This window comes from Chelmon rostratus, chromosome 8 (assembly GCF_017976325.1).
Source record: "Chelmon rostratus isolate fCheRos1 chromosome 8, fCheRos1.pri, whole genome shotgun sequence".
Lineage (NCBI taxonomy): Eukaryota > Metazoa > Chordata > Actinopteri > Chaetodontiformes > Chaetodontidae > Chelmon > Chelmon rostratus.
In genome coordinates, this window is record NC_055665.1 from 16494894 (window position 1) to 16510827 (window position 15934).

At 42.9% G+C, this 15934-nt stretch overlaps 2 protein-coding genes across 2 annotated transcripts; both read right to left on the reverse strand.

Annotated features, from left to right (window-relative positions):
- Positions 1 to 364: 364 nt before the first annotated feature.
- LOC121610558 (CUB domain-containing protein 1-like) lies at positions 365 to 8524 on the reverse strand. Its single transcript, XM_041942731.1, has 9 exons — positions 8294 to 8524; positions 7317 to 7526; positions 6814 to 7176; positions 6362 to 6730; positions 5396 to 5587; positions 3770 to 4141; positions 3324 to 3680; positions 2332 to 2419; positions 365 to 2084 (listed from the first exon to the last, which is right to left on the reverse strand). Exons 1-9 carry the CDS (start codon positions 8355 to 8357, stop codon positions 1646 to 1648), a joined length of 2454 nt encoding a protein of 817 aa, XP_041798665.1. The 5' UTR covers positions 8358 to 8524; the 3' UTR covers positions 365 to 1645.
- An 857-nt stretch (positions 8525 to 9381) lies between these two features.
- On the reverse strand, positions 9382 to 12243 carry LOC121610789 (transmembrane protein 158). The gene has a single exon (XM_041943072.1). It carries the CDS (start codon positions 11841 to 11843, stop codon positions 11142 to 11144), a length of 702 nt encoding a protein of 233 aa, XP_041799006.1. The 5' UTR covers positions 11844 to 12243; the 3' UTR covers positions 9382 to 11141.
- Positions 12244 to 15934: the final 3691 nt, after the last annotated feature.

The following is a 15934-nucleotide window of genomic DNA, read 5'->3' on the forward strand; positions in this document are numbered from 1 at the left end:
GACAGACTATGTTAAACCCGTAATCTCTGTGAATTGAATTTGATTGTCATATGAAAGGTTGTCATGCCATACATTCCTGTTTTGGTTTGTGTAAACATACACACTTCAATGTGTTTTTTTTCTTCTTTCTTTTTTCTTTCCCGATGTGGTATCTGTGTTGGCAACTGATAGTTACCCACCCGAAGCAAGATTACATCAAATCAACATGTGTGGACGTCTCCATGGAAATGCGCTGATGTCAGCAGCAGCAGCGTGTTTGTAGAGAGCATGTCCTCATCTTGGTTGCATTCATACTCAGAGTCAGTCAGACTGGAAAGTATTTTTGGTCATCTTTTACATGGCTCTTCACCAAACTAACTCCACATTCAGAGAGCAAAAGGACCCTTTATTTCTTCAGGAATGAGAATGGACCGATGGCAACTTTGTCTCCCTCTGCAGTTGATTTTCTGAACTGCAACATGGCTTCAGAAGACAAATAACAGACAATTGTCCATTTCACAAGTCTGATTGATAAAGCTTGAACACCAATTTCCTCATTAATGTCGAAATCAAAACCCTAAATAAAGATTTTTATTTTCTGTCCCTGTTAATGTACAACCTGTCAAATTTTATAAAACAAAAGCTGGAACTTAGGACTTGGTTTGTACTGTGACCGGCTACATCAGTTTGTTGTTCCACACCAAACCACTGTCTGTCTTCACAACAACTTATGAAGAGGCATCATCACACTTGTGTTAAATTATGGGCTGCACACGGCCTCTCTTTTAAAAGCTACTTGTAATTAAAACCATAATTCAGTCAACCAACACACATACTGACCTTTCTTTGTGTGATTTTCACTCACAGGCTGCAATAAGTACGTACAAGGATTTTAGGTTCACTTCATTACAGTCCAGCAGAAGGGGTCCTCAAAACAAATATAATATAATATGGTTTCTGCCTAGTGATTGTCATTTATCACGATACATGTATAAGGACAACAAAAATGCCACTTAACCAGCAGAAGATATTCCTAAAAGCACTCATTTCTTATTTACCCCTGGACCACAAATGGCTGAAAACAGCTCTAAGATCCTGACCTTTCTGTAAGGCACATTTATGGTGGAGTGACACTGTGTCTGGAAGTCTTCACAGCAGGTGCAAAAGCAGTGATTAAAATGGAGAGAATATTCCATGCACAGACAGGTCATCATCAGGCCATCATGTTTTGATGATATTGTAAAAGTGTGTTGCAACAGCAGTGGAGTCCTCTCTATTCAGTGGTTTAATGGCTACAATGAAAAACTCAGCATGTAAACAGCACACGTTTGCTCCTGTGTCATCCATGATATGTGTGATATGTTCAAAATAAAAATTAAAAAATTTAAATGCCTAGAAGCAACATATCTCTTTATAGTGGTAAAATGTACTGCTTTCAAAACCAAATGCACCTTCATCTGAGATAAAACAAGGTAACATGTGCAGGCAGGTCTGAACAGGATTATTTTGTGTGCTTGGCCTCAGTGCAAAAGTGCGCTCAAGAGGAAGAAAACAAAGGCTTCTTGCAAAGGCTGAACATCAGGTAATCACACAGGTGCCAGGGAATGAATGTCTCAAAGTTCAAGTAGGTCAAGTGAAAAGCAGAAAGCCGAATCCAATCTTCTCCTCAGTTCCCTCCCTCCGGCTCCAGCCGCGGCCCCAGCTTCAAGGAATGTTCCTCTTCACTTTGGCCCTCAGCCTGGTAAATGACATTGTCCACCAGGCCTTGGCCGTGGCTCAGAGGCCTGATGGGAAGTGGAGGAGCTTGTTGAGATTGTTGGTGGAGCCCGACCTGCGGGTGGTCTGCACCGGTGTCTTTAGAGACCAGCGGCTTCTGAGAGTCTGTGTGTCCTGCGAAGGGCCGGTATGTATCAAACTCTCCGTAGACGCCGATCTCTCTCCCCTGTCTCAGCAGGTGTGTGTAGACCAGCGTGTCCTCAATGGAGGCGTACTCATGATCGCTGTTGTCTTCACGGGTTTCTGGAAAGGTTTGGAGTCCTGGCAGGAAGCTGGTACCATTTGGATTGTAGATTGACACCTGATGATTGAGCTTCTTCTTCTTCTTCCTGTTTGGCAGGACACACGAGAAGATGAGAGCTTTATAAACATCTCTTACAACAACCGGTTGACCGGCTGAGTAAGAAGATTTTAAAAGGAGCACAAAAATCTCTTGCAGAGCAAAGCAAACATTTAGGCAGACATTACTTAAGCATCTTCACAATCTTCACTAAAGTAAACAATTTGAAAAGACAAAAATACTGACTAAAAAAGTACAAATAATAAAATCTGAAGAACAAAATATAAAGCACTCACCTAATCACCACACAGACCACTACCAGCACGATAGCAAAAATTACCAGGAGAGCAGCCACCACACTCAGGATGGTAGTCAGCAGAAGGTCTACATGACAGAAAACAACAAAGTAAAACACGAGTCTACAGCCATGCAGGCAGTTGAGGCTGTACAACACTGTACAACATTGCTCTGAGCTAAATGCTAATGTCAGCATGCTAACATGCTGACAAGGACAATGCTAACACACTAATGTTAAGAAGGTGTAATGTTTACCACTGGTCAGCATCTCAGTTTGGTATTGCATGCAAACATTTGTTAATTGGAGCAAATCGGTTTGTACGACACACCGGCCGACTGCCATCCTTTCTTTGGCTAGGTTCTTTTGACTTAACCAAACCTACCCATGTGTTTGTTTCACACAAAGAAATAATGGAATAACTCACAAAAAATGGAACTATGCCTCGTATCAAAAGAGTTAGAAGCACTGCTGTTCATAATTTAAGTTGCAATATATCTATAGTGTATAAATAAAGGTTAAGAGTCTACTGCCAAGCTAGGAGTCTGTACTGAGCCTGTATCAAATGCTAACGAGCATGCTAGCATGCTCACCATGATAATGCTATCATGTTAATATCAAAAAATATAACCATGTTCCGCATCTTAGTATTGTAGGTTAGCATGCTAACATTTGCTTATTAGCATTACTGGAAAGTACAGGTGAGGCTGACGGGAATGTTGCTAGTTTTGCAGGTATTTGGTGATCAATTGAAATTTTTATAAACGGGAACAATGGATTACCTGAATATGGAGCCACGCTGCTAGCATGGCTGAAAACTACTGCTATACAGAAATGATGCCTGTGTGAGGTCAAGTGTTTGAGGGGCTGTGTGTGTGAACGCATGCACATATGTGGTCGCAGCTTTTGCAAATTTGCGCTTGTTTCAAAAAATCTTAGAGTTTACACAATACTATGATGTAGACCAAGTGACCCTGCAGGACGTGCTCTTACTTATGCTCTTCTGCAGGGTGATCTTGGTGATGACGCTGAACTCTCCTTTTTCAGTCATACAGTTGGACATGTTGAGGTAGAAGCTCTCTGAGACGACAATCTCGCTCTCGGCTTCCTCGTCCTCCCTGCGGCTGTAGTCCTCCTCTGGGCGGCCAACTCTCTGCACCCTGATGTTGGTGTGGCGGTTGTTGCACTTGGGCTGGCTGAGGTTGGCAAACATCAGGTGAGCCTCCATCCTCGGGGGAACGGAGATGATCCAGGAGACGGTGGAGTAATCCCTCATTCCTACTGGCCAACCAGGAGTAGCCAAAAAGACAGGACTGTCCCTCTTTGGCGATACAGTGAATATGTATCTTTCTGAATGAGTTATAAAGAAAAGAATGTTAAATATCACTGAAAAACATGCATTTATTTCATTTATTCATTTCAGTCAATTGAAGCTGCACCTGATATCTCCCCGCTCATTCTAGCATTCAGCACATGCTTGAAAGACGTCCTTAGTGCTCTGACCCCGATGCCGGACACAGTGACAGTCACGTTGGTGTGGATCTGGACCTTCTGTATGGATCCCTGAGGGCAGAAGTGTCCAACAGCAGTGCCGTCGTCTTCGGCCATTTTGATCATGATGCTGTCATTGCATGGCTGCCGAGGTAGGGACTGCTTGAGGTACCCCATGGGAGAGGTCAGCTCCACGGTTCCCTGCTGAGGTGGACGGAGGGCCCAGGTCACACTGCTCAGAGGGGCTGGGAGGCAGGTCGGCAGTGGAGGCACCGACAGACGGATCTGAGTCTTCGGGCAGTCTTTGAGTTGACTGCACTCTGACATGAGGGTACACAAAATTTAAATCAGAAATGAGAGCTAATTTGTTTGTAATTGCTACAGCAATTAAAGGGTCAGTCCACCAAAAGAAAAAGCATTTCTCATTTCTAGTAGCTGGTGACATTTAGCATTTGTGAGGAGTAAGTAAACATTTAATAAAAAGTTTAACACACTTCTGTATTATATAGTTGTAAGAAGATATTAAAGGTCCAGTGTGTAGGATTTAGGGTGACATATTACCAGAAATGGAAAACACGTAATATTCATACTTGTGTTTTCATTAGTGTATAATCACCTGAAAATAAGAATCATTGTGTTTTCAGAGGGAGCAGGTCCTCTTCCACGGAGTCCGCCATGCTGCACCACCATGTTTCTACTGTAGCCCAGATTGGACTAACCAAAAACTGGCTCAAGAGAGTGCCTTTTTTGCAAGTTTCACATGGTGAGGCGAGGGGTACTCAGTTGGTTGCAATCTGTAACCTCACCACTAGATGCCACTAAATCCCACACACTGGACCTTTAAGGTATTTGTCAACAATTATAACTGTGGGTGCCCATAAATGCAGGCTGGTGCATAAACTGATAATGAAGGATAACAAAGTAAAACACTGTTGCTATGAAATATGTCTTTATAGGCAAAGCTATGATTGTTGAAAATACTGCACTGCAACAAACACTTGGACTGTGTTTATATCTGCTCACAACTACACTATGGTGTGTCATAAAACCATTTATTAAATGTTTATATAGCTGTTTATATATACAAATGCTAATAGGAGGTGTTAGCCATGCAGATAGTTTTCAAACCATAGAAAAAATTCCTTTTAAAAATCAAGAGCAACATCTCTTTCCAGAGGACCTTTCAATAACTTTCAAGGTCTTGTTTTGTCTGAGGTAAGGAGAGAAAATCTTTGATGTAAGATGTGATATTATTGTTGTCAGATAATTACAGCATTCAAATCCAGTCAGTCTCAAATGAGGCCTTTTATTGGTCAGTACACAACAGAGCATCTCTGTTGTGTACTGACCAATAAAATACACTGTACACTGTACACTTTCCAGGCGGAGAAAAAGTAAATATAATTTCAACTGGCTTTTCAACAGTGATTACTAAGCCTTAGCAATGGAAACATACACCATAAACTCTTAGGTTAAAATATGTTATTGCAATACATGAACTGTTATAAAAATGACACAAGGCTTATTTTCCAGATTCGGGGAAGCCTCCACTGATCACTCATATCTGGATTTACCTATGACTCGCGTGGCGGTGACTTGTACGTCTTCAGGAAGGCAGTCCTGGAAAGACAGGTCACTGTTTGACGTGACTGTGATCTTCTCCTTCGTCACAGAGTTTATTTTCATCTCGCAGTCAGAGGCCGGTGTCAACTTCTCAATGTGAAGAGAAAGGCCCTCCATTTTGCTCACAGCCACTTTGCATGACACTGCAAAAAATGGTACAGTGAGATATTAGTACTTCTTGTCCTTGTTTCTCTGTCTGTCTCACACACCTGTGCAACTGTGCAGACAGGTACAATCCAGCTAAAATCATAACTTGCATTACATAACAAACATGTCCGACTGGAATTTGAATTTCGATTTTACTAAGATCTCAGTGTGATTTCCCGCTTGTTGAAGGAAGTGTTTCCTGCTGTCATTCATGACTCAGTGATGAAGCAATCTCAGAGCTCCCCTAACCCGAGGGCTCAGATAAAGCCCGCTCTACACGTCACTGTTTCATTACTCATCCAATCTGAATCTGTCTCAAAACGCAGGGCAAACTCTGTCACACCCCTGACTAATGAATCTGAACCCTTGTTGTAACACGATATGACGGAAAATAAAGATTATTTATATTTAGTAATCACATGCCTGCTACAGCATGTAGAGGAGACATCATTAATCCCCTAAACCATCTTCTGAATGGAGAAAATCTCAACCAACTCCGAACAAATACTCCTGTGTTGCTCCAAAAAGACTGCGTTTGTTTATAAACTGATAAATCAAATAGTTGATTGACAAAAATATTATCTAATATACTGTACTTTACTGTAACTGAAGCATGATACATGTTGTGTTGGTTAACTGGTAAAACTTCCATCATTAGCCTCGACTTTTGCAGCTTTACATGTTTTTAAACCATCTTGCAGAGGTAAAAAATTAAAGCTGTGATGCCTTCAAAGCCTGACGGGCGCATCAAGTGCAGATGACGTACAAACCTGGTGAGCTTTTACTTGAAGAAGTCACTTTGAGGTTTAGGGACAGTCCAGGAGAACCAGCACGTCTTCGGTCCATCTCGCAGTTCCTCAGCGTCAGGGAGAAGTTTCCCTGATTCTGCTCTGGCTGGGGGTCCGTCAGCCTCAGCACCAGAGCCCCTCTCCCCCTGCTGTGGTACTCCACTGCTGTGTCCTTTTTCAGACAGCGAGGCTGTGTGAGCTTTAGCAGCTGAACAAATGTTTTGTGTTTGTCCGGGACCTGAAAGTACCACTCCATCACGTCATCATCAGGAAAACTGTCCGGGTAGTTTGGAGACAGCAACTCTGAGGACGAGTTCCCTTTTGGTAACGTCAGGGTAATTTTGGCAAGAGCTATGAGAGAAAACAAGGGACAAACAGTCAAACAATGATGTCTGACGCACGAGACATGAGAGGGAGACTTTATTCAGACTCACATTTGATTTCCTCCCCGAGAGACACATCAAACTGGCCTTTTTGCAGCTTCTGCCCTGCTGGGATGTCCACAGAAAAGCTGCCTTGATTCAGTATCTGAGCACTACTGATAGGTCCCGTTCTGCAGTATTTCCCTATGACGACCTCCCCTGTCGTCTGGAGGGCCTGGATGCTGTAGCTGTGATTGTCCGGACATCTCTCCAATGCATTAATCTGCCTTAGACCTGTGTTGGCGAAGTCTAATTTAAACGCTTTCGGCGCAGAGGCCCTCAGGTTCCAGGTGAACTTGCGGTTAAAATCCAGGAAAGGAAGCGAGCCGTCGTCGGACTGGACGATGTGGCTATCGCACGACTTTGAGGTACATTCTGAGAGGAGATATTAACGGATTAATTCTACAACAACAACAACAAAAAACAACCTATACTGCAGAAATCCAGCAATATAATCAGATAACCAGTCAAATAACACCTTTCATTTAAACTCAGAGAGACAGCAGAGCTCTTACCGATATTTCGCACAATTTCCACGCTGAATACATCTTGAGGTCTGGAGCAGTCAAACTCCACTGTGACAGGAGCATTGCCTTTTAGCAGAAGGGATGTATTACATTGTCGTGAGCGCCCTGCCCCGGTGCACACCTTGCAACCTTTAACCTGACTGCTGCTGATGTTGAGGGTGGCGCCTGCGTCAGGGGTAATGGTCAGCTTCTGGACCCCTGGTAAATAAATAAATAAATAACACAAAGCAGGGAGGGAAATGAAGGTATGTTAAAAAAAAGAAAACCCAACAGATCCAGGCCTGAGTAATATCTAGAAATATCACACTGAAATCACCACTTAGATGTCAGTGAGGCGCAAAGAAGGCTTGCTACATATTAAATGTAAGCCTTTATTCCCTGTTAGCAAAGTCATAATGACTAACTGGGCTGAGAGATGAGGCAGAGCGCCTGGTTTTTCTCCTTCTATGACTAACCAGGCCTGTGCTGAGCAAACAGCCGTGTCCACACACACAACAGCGCCTAACTTCAACTCTCCATTGTCTCACGGATCCAGGTTCACACTGTGTTATTTCTATATTTCTATACATTCGCATGTGTCTCAGAAGAGGACAGAACAGACACAAGCCATCATCTGACACATCAGGGTGACGTTTTGGACGGTGAGGTTTCAGTTTTGGCCTGAGCAACAACCAAAAGTCTACGAGACTCTACAAGGGTAATCTTTCATTTCTGTGCTTATCCTGATCCTGCCTTACAAATTCATTTACTGTGACTAAAACTAATCAATACTCAACAATCACCTCCCAACAATTCATCAACAGCCATATTAGCAGTAAACAGCACAACAATAAAGAGCTTAAAAATACAACACAACATTATAATGATGATAATAATGATAATAATGTGACATAATTCTGAAGGGATCCTCACCCACATTTCAGAGTGAATCTGTCCCGCTGGTTAATATTTAAGCTGTAACTTACCTGACACAGTGACAGCGGTGACAGTGAGAAGTAAAATCTGAAGCGAGGCTGTGGGTGACAGCATGCTGGCCTACAGCTGGAAACTCTGATCCTGAGGGAAACCGCTGGACATCCGCGCACATTTCATTGCTTCTCGTCCGGAGCTGCCGCGACCGTCGTGCGCCGCATTTTCCTCTCGCTTACACGAAGCTCGGCTCCGAGCAGTTGGGAGACAAAAACCCTTCCTTCCACTTCCTGTATGTGCGAGCGTGTAAGCGCGAGGGAGCGTGAAGGGCCAGGTAATGTAAAGGCGTGGCCAGGTCGCCATATTGGCAGGTACAAGAGTTCAGTCACGCACTGTAACGCCTGTGATTTAAAAAATAAAAATAAAACAACGCTACAGTTGAGATATTTTTGCAAAAACTCATAGAAAAAAAATGTTATTTAAAATTTAAAATAACATTCAATTAGCGTTTAAAAAGGTCAAAGCATTATCTTAATTATAGTCTACAAATAGCACAGTGACACCATATGAGATATTATAAGACAGGTTAACATGAACTCATGTCTGAATAGATTCAGGTGCAGAAATATTAAACTTCATCATTGAGATCATACACACAGTTCCCAGTTTATTAGGTACACCTATCTCAAAACTTATGCAGTATAATACAACAGTTCTGAACCCAAAATCCTACCTCCAAGAAGGCCATAATGTTCTATGTTGTTGTTGCTGTTTCAGAGAGGCGTTGATTCAACTTTATTCCATTCTGGAGGTTGTTGTTTGCTGTGCTGTTGAATTGCAGAGCATTATATAGAGAGGTGTTTCTGTTATTTTGTCCACTCTACTTCAAACTCTCATGAAGGGAAAATTTATTGCAGGGCTCTTGCATTAAACTGCCTTACTTTTAGCTAGGTTTAGATTGCCCATAATGAACTTGCAAACAAGTGTATTTTCCCATAAGAATCAGATAAATATGCTGTCAATTAAAATCTTATTTTAGAGATAAACACCCACGCTGACCTCTCAGTGCTTCCAAAGGCAACTGGACTTGCTTGTGGTTTTAGTCCAGTTTAGAAGCACCATGAGCTAGATGACTGTGAATCTTCACAGACAATCAGGCTGACTGCTTTTTGCTGACAGAAATGTTGACTTTAAGGATCACAGAGTCAGTCTGAATTTGTCACCATCACAAACTGGTTAGTCAGCTCAGCTGGACACTCTTGACTGGGCGAGCCACATAACAGAGTTGCATGTTTATACTCATATGTTCTACGCATTTTGCATGTCTTTAGTTCTTTAGTTCTGGGGGTGGTAGAGCATCAACGTGTCTGGAAAAAAAAATATATACATATATATACAGTGTATATATATTACAGTACTATAACAACCATTTGTAACAGATCCTCTAGACTGAGTATAGAAAAAAAGGAGGGACAGGGAGGTCACCTCAATATGAGAGATTTAGCTAACACACATTTTACACAATTTGCAGTGAAATGAGCTTTTATGAGTTGTTGTACATTAACCTATCCAACAGTATATAAAGTAGCATTAACTCAGTCAGTGACAACATTATAACGCTGCTCAAAATGAGTACTTTTACTTCGCTACTAAAGCAGGGGTGATAATTCATATCTTCACTGAACAAAAAGAAAAAATTTAAAGTGAGCTAAATGTATAATTAAGGTTGTATTACAATGTACCAAAACAATAAAAAGCCAATTGCAGTAGAAACCTCTATTTTTAGATCAAGGATGGTCATATGAGATGCTTGCTGCATTTATTATGTTCACAGTTCTCTTAATATCACACTGAACATATTCAGTGATGGATGCAGATGAGGTCTTAAATGATCATTTGTTCAACTCTCAGATCATTTTGGAGGCTGGAGCTTTTATTGTGTTATATGCTGACTGTTATTTTGTCCATCAAAGTAATATGAATGAGAGTAGGCCGAATAACACAAACCTCTCTCTGCACAGTGCAATACAATCAAACAGCAGCGCAAACCACACCCTTCATGATGATCACACAGTTAAATCAACTCCTCCGTAGTATAACCTTCAGGACGGGAGGATTTACTGCACGACTGCTGCATTAGACTGCATTAGTTTTAACTAAGTGCTCTTAATAAACTGGCAGCTGAGACTCTGACAGTATTGGCTCAAAGCCTTTCCACTCTGGATCACTCACTGTGCTCGCTTGAGATAAGCCTGAAGTAAATTGATTCAGGCTACAGAGAACAGGTCAGAGAAAATCTGAGTTATAGCCTAATCAATTTTATTTTCATTTAAACTGCTGGAACATGAATACAAATAAGCACGCATATTGAACTTGACATTAGAAATCTAACAATATAAATATTGAAACCCTCTCTGGCAGTCATAAACACCATCTATTTTTCTGAATGTATTGGGAAAAAAACTATTACACTTACTTTGAACATGACTATGGGTTATATATCTGATGGCACACTTTAAAGTTTAGTTTTCAGTGCAAAAGTCCTACACATGGGATAAGGCAAAAACTTTCTAGAAAGATTAAAAACTATACAAACACTGTTTAAAGAGAAAAATCTGCACAGTTTACGCTGACATAATCTATAGGAAGGCCTACGAGGGTATACAAAACACATTGGTGTTGGTCCCAGTATAGATTACTATTGGCTAGTATAATCCATCATACTTTACCTTGGTTGTCCTAATGAGGAGGAGGAGGTCTAATAAAGGTTAAAGGACACCCAAAACTAAAGCATTTGATCAAAAAGTTCCCCAAATCTCCGCACTCATTCATTCAGGTGAACAGTTGAATGGCTACAATTATAGTATAGGCAGCACAGGCTAATTATAACAAGGATTATTTCAATTATCTCGGTCTCCTCTGCTCCATCCCATTAGGCAGAAATCCTGCAATGATCGGGACCGGCCATATGAGAGCAGCAACACTCCACACAATGATGACCAAAGTCATGAAACAAGCCACAAGTGTCGACTCGATGGGCTTTCTGTTCAGCCTCCAACTTTTGTCCCCCTTCAGCTCGTCGAGGCTGAAATCCACGCAGCAGAAAGTGACCTGGTCCCCGGTCTGCTGGCCCCTCGACCTGCCCTGACCAAACCTGCGGTACCGGGACATCCCGCAGCCCACGCACAGCCGCAGCTCCTGCTGACCCCCGGTGACCCCCAGGTGCTCGATCACCACGGGCGAGATGGCCCGGTTGAAAGACGCGGAGAAAAAAGCCCTTCCGTGGTTGTTGGTGGTGTAGATGAGCACGTCACACTGGAAGCCGAAGCTGCTGTCCCAGCGGGCCACCAGCGAGGTGGGCAGCAGTCTCTGGACGCTCACGTTGCACTGGGACAGAGTCTGCAGCGAGGAGGCGTCGGGCGAGGCTTCGTTCTCCTCCACGGACCTCTTGGAGAAGCGCACATCCACCTCGAGGTTGGCCATGAACCTGTTGGAGGAGTTGATGGGCGGCAGGAGGAGGTCTTCGTCGCTCCAGCCTTGGCATCGCTGGAGAAGTCCGGCCACCGCTGTCAGAGCCAGCAGGAGGCTCGGAGAGTCGTTCAGCATGGCACAGGGCGCGTCTCTCCTGCTCGCATGGTGCTGTGACGATCCGCAGGCGACGGACGAGACGTGCAATGTTGGAAAATGCCACTCGCCGCTGATTTTTAAAAACGCAGCTCCCGATGGAGAGATCCAATTCCCTGCCCGCCTGGTACAAATGGAAACGTCCAACGCCTGTCACATGCGCGCATCCCCCCTCCCTTTGGATGTTTCCCTTCTGACTTGTTCTCCAAATGTGCCCTGCAGTCGCTTTACAGGAGGAGCAGGCTGAGCAGCACGGCGTGCCGCCTTCATCACAGCTCCGAGCCTCACCCCCCCTCTGTCACTTCAGGTGTGAGCGCCGAGCACGAAAACACAGAGGAGTGCATGGTGAGCGGGAGCGCCTCCAGTGCGCAGGGACAGGAGCGGCGAGTTCACCACACATCTTCTGATCAGCAGTCCACACACACACACACACACACACACACACACACACACACACACACACACACACACACACACACACACAGAGACAGAGCGAGAGAGAGAGAGAGAGAGACAGAGAGAGAGAGAGAGAGAGAGAGGCTCAATTAAAGTTTCTCAGCGATGAAATTATTTGAAAACAAAATCCAGTCTGAGGATGGCTATCTCTGCTGGTCTGTGAGGCTGGCTTCTCCCTCTACCAGCAGCCTGACAGAAGACTCATGAGGCCAGCAAAGACAGAGGACAACCTGCGGCCCCATAATGCTTATTAAGTGTGTCCTCACACTGCTGTTGTCAGGATGTCAGGAGTTTGTGACCAGACACCACACGAAGATTTGTTAATAGTTTTTTTTATATTCATGAATGCAACTGATGTGTTCAATTTTCTGTAACAAATTCTGGAAAGGTCTAAATGCTGCTTTAATGCCAGGAATAGACTTCTGGTGTGGTAGCGGTGAATCATATATCTATGTATTTGTCTATGAATCTAGATGTATTTTGTTGAGTTAAAAATAGTCAAATTCATGTATGGTGTAACAAAAAAATGGAATCACCACTTAAATAATCCTGTTTCTAAAACTCAAAAAAATAGGCTGCAGAGGACATGAGCTCAGTGTCCATGGTGGGTGCCTCTGCTCTGGATTTAAGCTGTAAAGAAAAAAAGGGATTTCTAAATTTCTGTTTAAATGTGATTGGACTTTAATGTTCCTAAAGGCGTCGTTAAGCTGAGAACCATGGCGGGATTTCAGTTGGCAGAGGTTACATCAGTGACTTTGACTGTTGTTTCATCCCAGTGATGGAGCTGAAAGATCAGAAGTTAATCTACATCGCATGCAGGGAAGATTAACTTTTGAACCTTTCACAGAGCGCAGCATAAATGATGGCCACTGAGTGCAGCAGCCACACTGTCCAGTGCTTTGCTCAAAAGCACCTCAGCAGTGGCGACGAGGTAAAGGCCAGTGCTGTGCTCTCACTTCCCCACCAAGGTTTGTCCTACATTTCCTAACTCCATCCAAAACACCACCCTTAAGTAGTTAAGATATGAGAACAGTCTAAAGGTATAATCCTTTGAAAGAGTCCAGGAAGTTGCCAAACGTGGAAGCGACAATGCAAAAACATTTCCCTCCATTCAGTGAAAAAAAAAAAAAAATCCTCATCAAGAACCTGATGTGCTCGGTGTGCATCCATGCATAAGTGCAGGGACATCTGTCATACAAAATGTCATTCCCTGTATTTTTTCATTCAGTCATGAAATCAACTCCTCTGTGTGCTGGTATACATCACTGGTTTCTATGGTTACCTATACTGAAGCCCTGTAGGTAAACACAAAAGACTGTTTGCTCTTTAATTGTTATTCAAGCCCGGTATGACAACAAAGCGTGTGTAGACATCAGAGCCTTTAATTCAGCACACTCGAAGTTCAAAACTAAAAGCTCCACAACACTTGAACACAACACGTGATGAATTCATGATTGTCAGCTCATATCACTTGTATTTTTTCTCCACACTATATATCACAGAGTAAGAAACTGAGCCAAGGTGGGTCAAATAAAGCAACAACTGGGTTAACATTACTCGGTTCAAATGGTTTGGTTTGACCCTTCTGTACCCGGGTTCTGGTAAAGTTAACCCATTGCTGCTCAGATATCACTCACATAATACCATTAATAAAAAACCTCAGAATAATAATGCAAATAAAAAGTACATTATGTGTTTTTTTTCTTATAAGCTGATCTGTACGTGTGAAAACATCTGAGGTAAACCCAACAGTCTGTAATCTGTTGGCTTGTTTGCTCATCTGTTCTCTGCTCTGAGAGCTGTCTGTACGTTGGTGCCTGTTTCTCTCGGCCATATTGTGCACTGTAGGGCAGCCAGACACATCAATAAACATGTGCCTCCACTGTGCTGCAGCAGCAGGGGGTTTGTACATAGTGAGTATCACCTGGCTGCTGCATCTGACGCTGAAGAGGACACAATCACCTCCCCTCCCGCATCCTCCCCTCATTGTGTTTTGGATCCAACACTTCATCACACGCAGCAAATCTGATTACAATTACAGCTCAGGACACAGCTGCAGTTAATCTCAATTTTGTGGAGTTCTAATAAAAGTTTAAATATTAGGACTAGTGGTTGAACACCTGGTCCAGTTTGGCAAGCTGCGGTCACTGTGAGCCAGCGTTGGCCCAAATAACAGTGAGCTCATGTCAGCCCTGTTTCCTAAAAAAACTGCATTTATAGTCTGTCATCAGGACAGACCTTCCTCACCCTGACAGGGCTGCTTATAGCTCACATCATACACACTTTATTTACAAAATGTGGATGTATTTGTTGAATCATATTTAATCCTATTACTGGAGATAGCATCTCTACATATGGTGTTGTTTATTTGCCTGTAACTGGTGTGTGTTTGTTTGATCTACAGAGCTGATATTTCACTTTTTACTGCCTTTTTCATGCATACAAATGTTTTGCAAAATTTCACAAGAAGTACTCTTGACCTCACCATGTGAAAAATACAGTTACACCCTGTAAAATAGTAAAACTTTAAACAAAATAAAGGTAGCACTTACTGCAAGGCTATTATATTTCTTTTATATTTTACAGGTGTTGCCCTTAATGTGTCCCCTCTTCATAGAAAACCACCTTCGCTTGTCAATCACTTAACTGCCCATGCATCTTGATTCTGGTTCACACTTTTTGAAGGTTGATATGGCTTTTAAAGAGGAAGTAATTATGCCTTTTTGCCAGTATACTCTTCCTAACAATGTCTACATAATGCATCAGAAAAGATGATAAGCTATTGACAGAACTGAGTCATTGACCAGAGGCAAAAGCGTAATGAATTATTCTCTTTCATCTTTGCAGGCTTGGAGATGTGAATGCCACTTGTATGAATTGTTTTTGTTCTGTGCTGTTTAAATGGTGTAACCTGCTCTCGAGGCCTGCCTCCGTGTATTTGATGTGAGGGCCAGCTGAAGTGAAAGACGCTTTGGCCTGTATTTGCACCTGAAAGCCCTCGTCCTCGTGTCCCTGTTTTATCATGACATTGTGTTCTGCTCAACATTTTTTTCTTTAAAACAATCATGTTTGGTTCTCTTTCTGCACACTCAGACATCTCTCTGGTGCTCGCAAACACTCCCACACATTTCCAAACGCTGGTCCCTCCGCATCAGATATGCTCTAGACAATGTAGTGGTGAGCAAGTAAATGTAAATGACTTTCTTGTTCATTAATTATGCTATAAAAATGTAAATTGCCTCGGTGACAAAATGCAAATGGGACTAAGATTAAAGTCTCTTGTGCCAAAGGAGAATGTATGAAAGATTTATTTGCTCAAAATGTGGCTCTTTATTCAGGAAAGCAAAAGGAGGACCTGTTAGTGGCTCCTGGCTGGCCTTCAGCAGCTCTGTGCTGGATCTGAGACCATTAGACCGACCCAACGGCTCACACAGACAGCCGGCTAAATTAGAAGTTGAGGATTTGGTACGTGCATCCTCATTGCCACAATGTTCAAGTTCCTCTTTTACATCTGAGCCTGGTGAATCCCCTGTCCGTCTCCTGTAGTCATACCACCAATCACTGCCAGGACTCATCACCACGGCAACAAAACGGCGGTTTCCCTAGAAGCGGAGGAG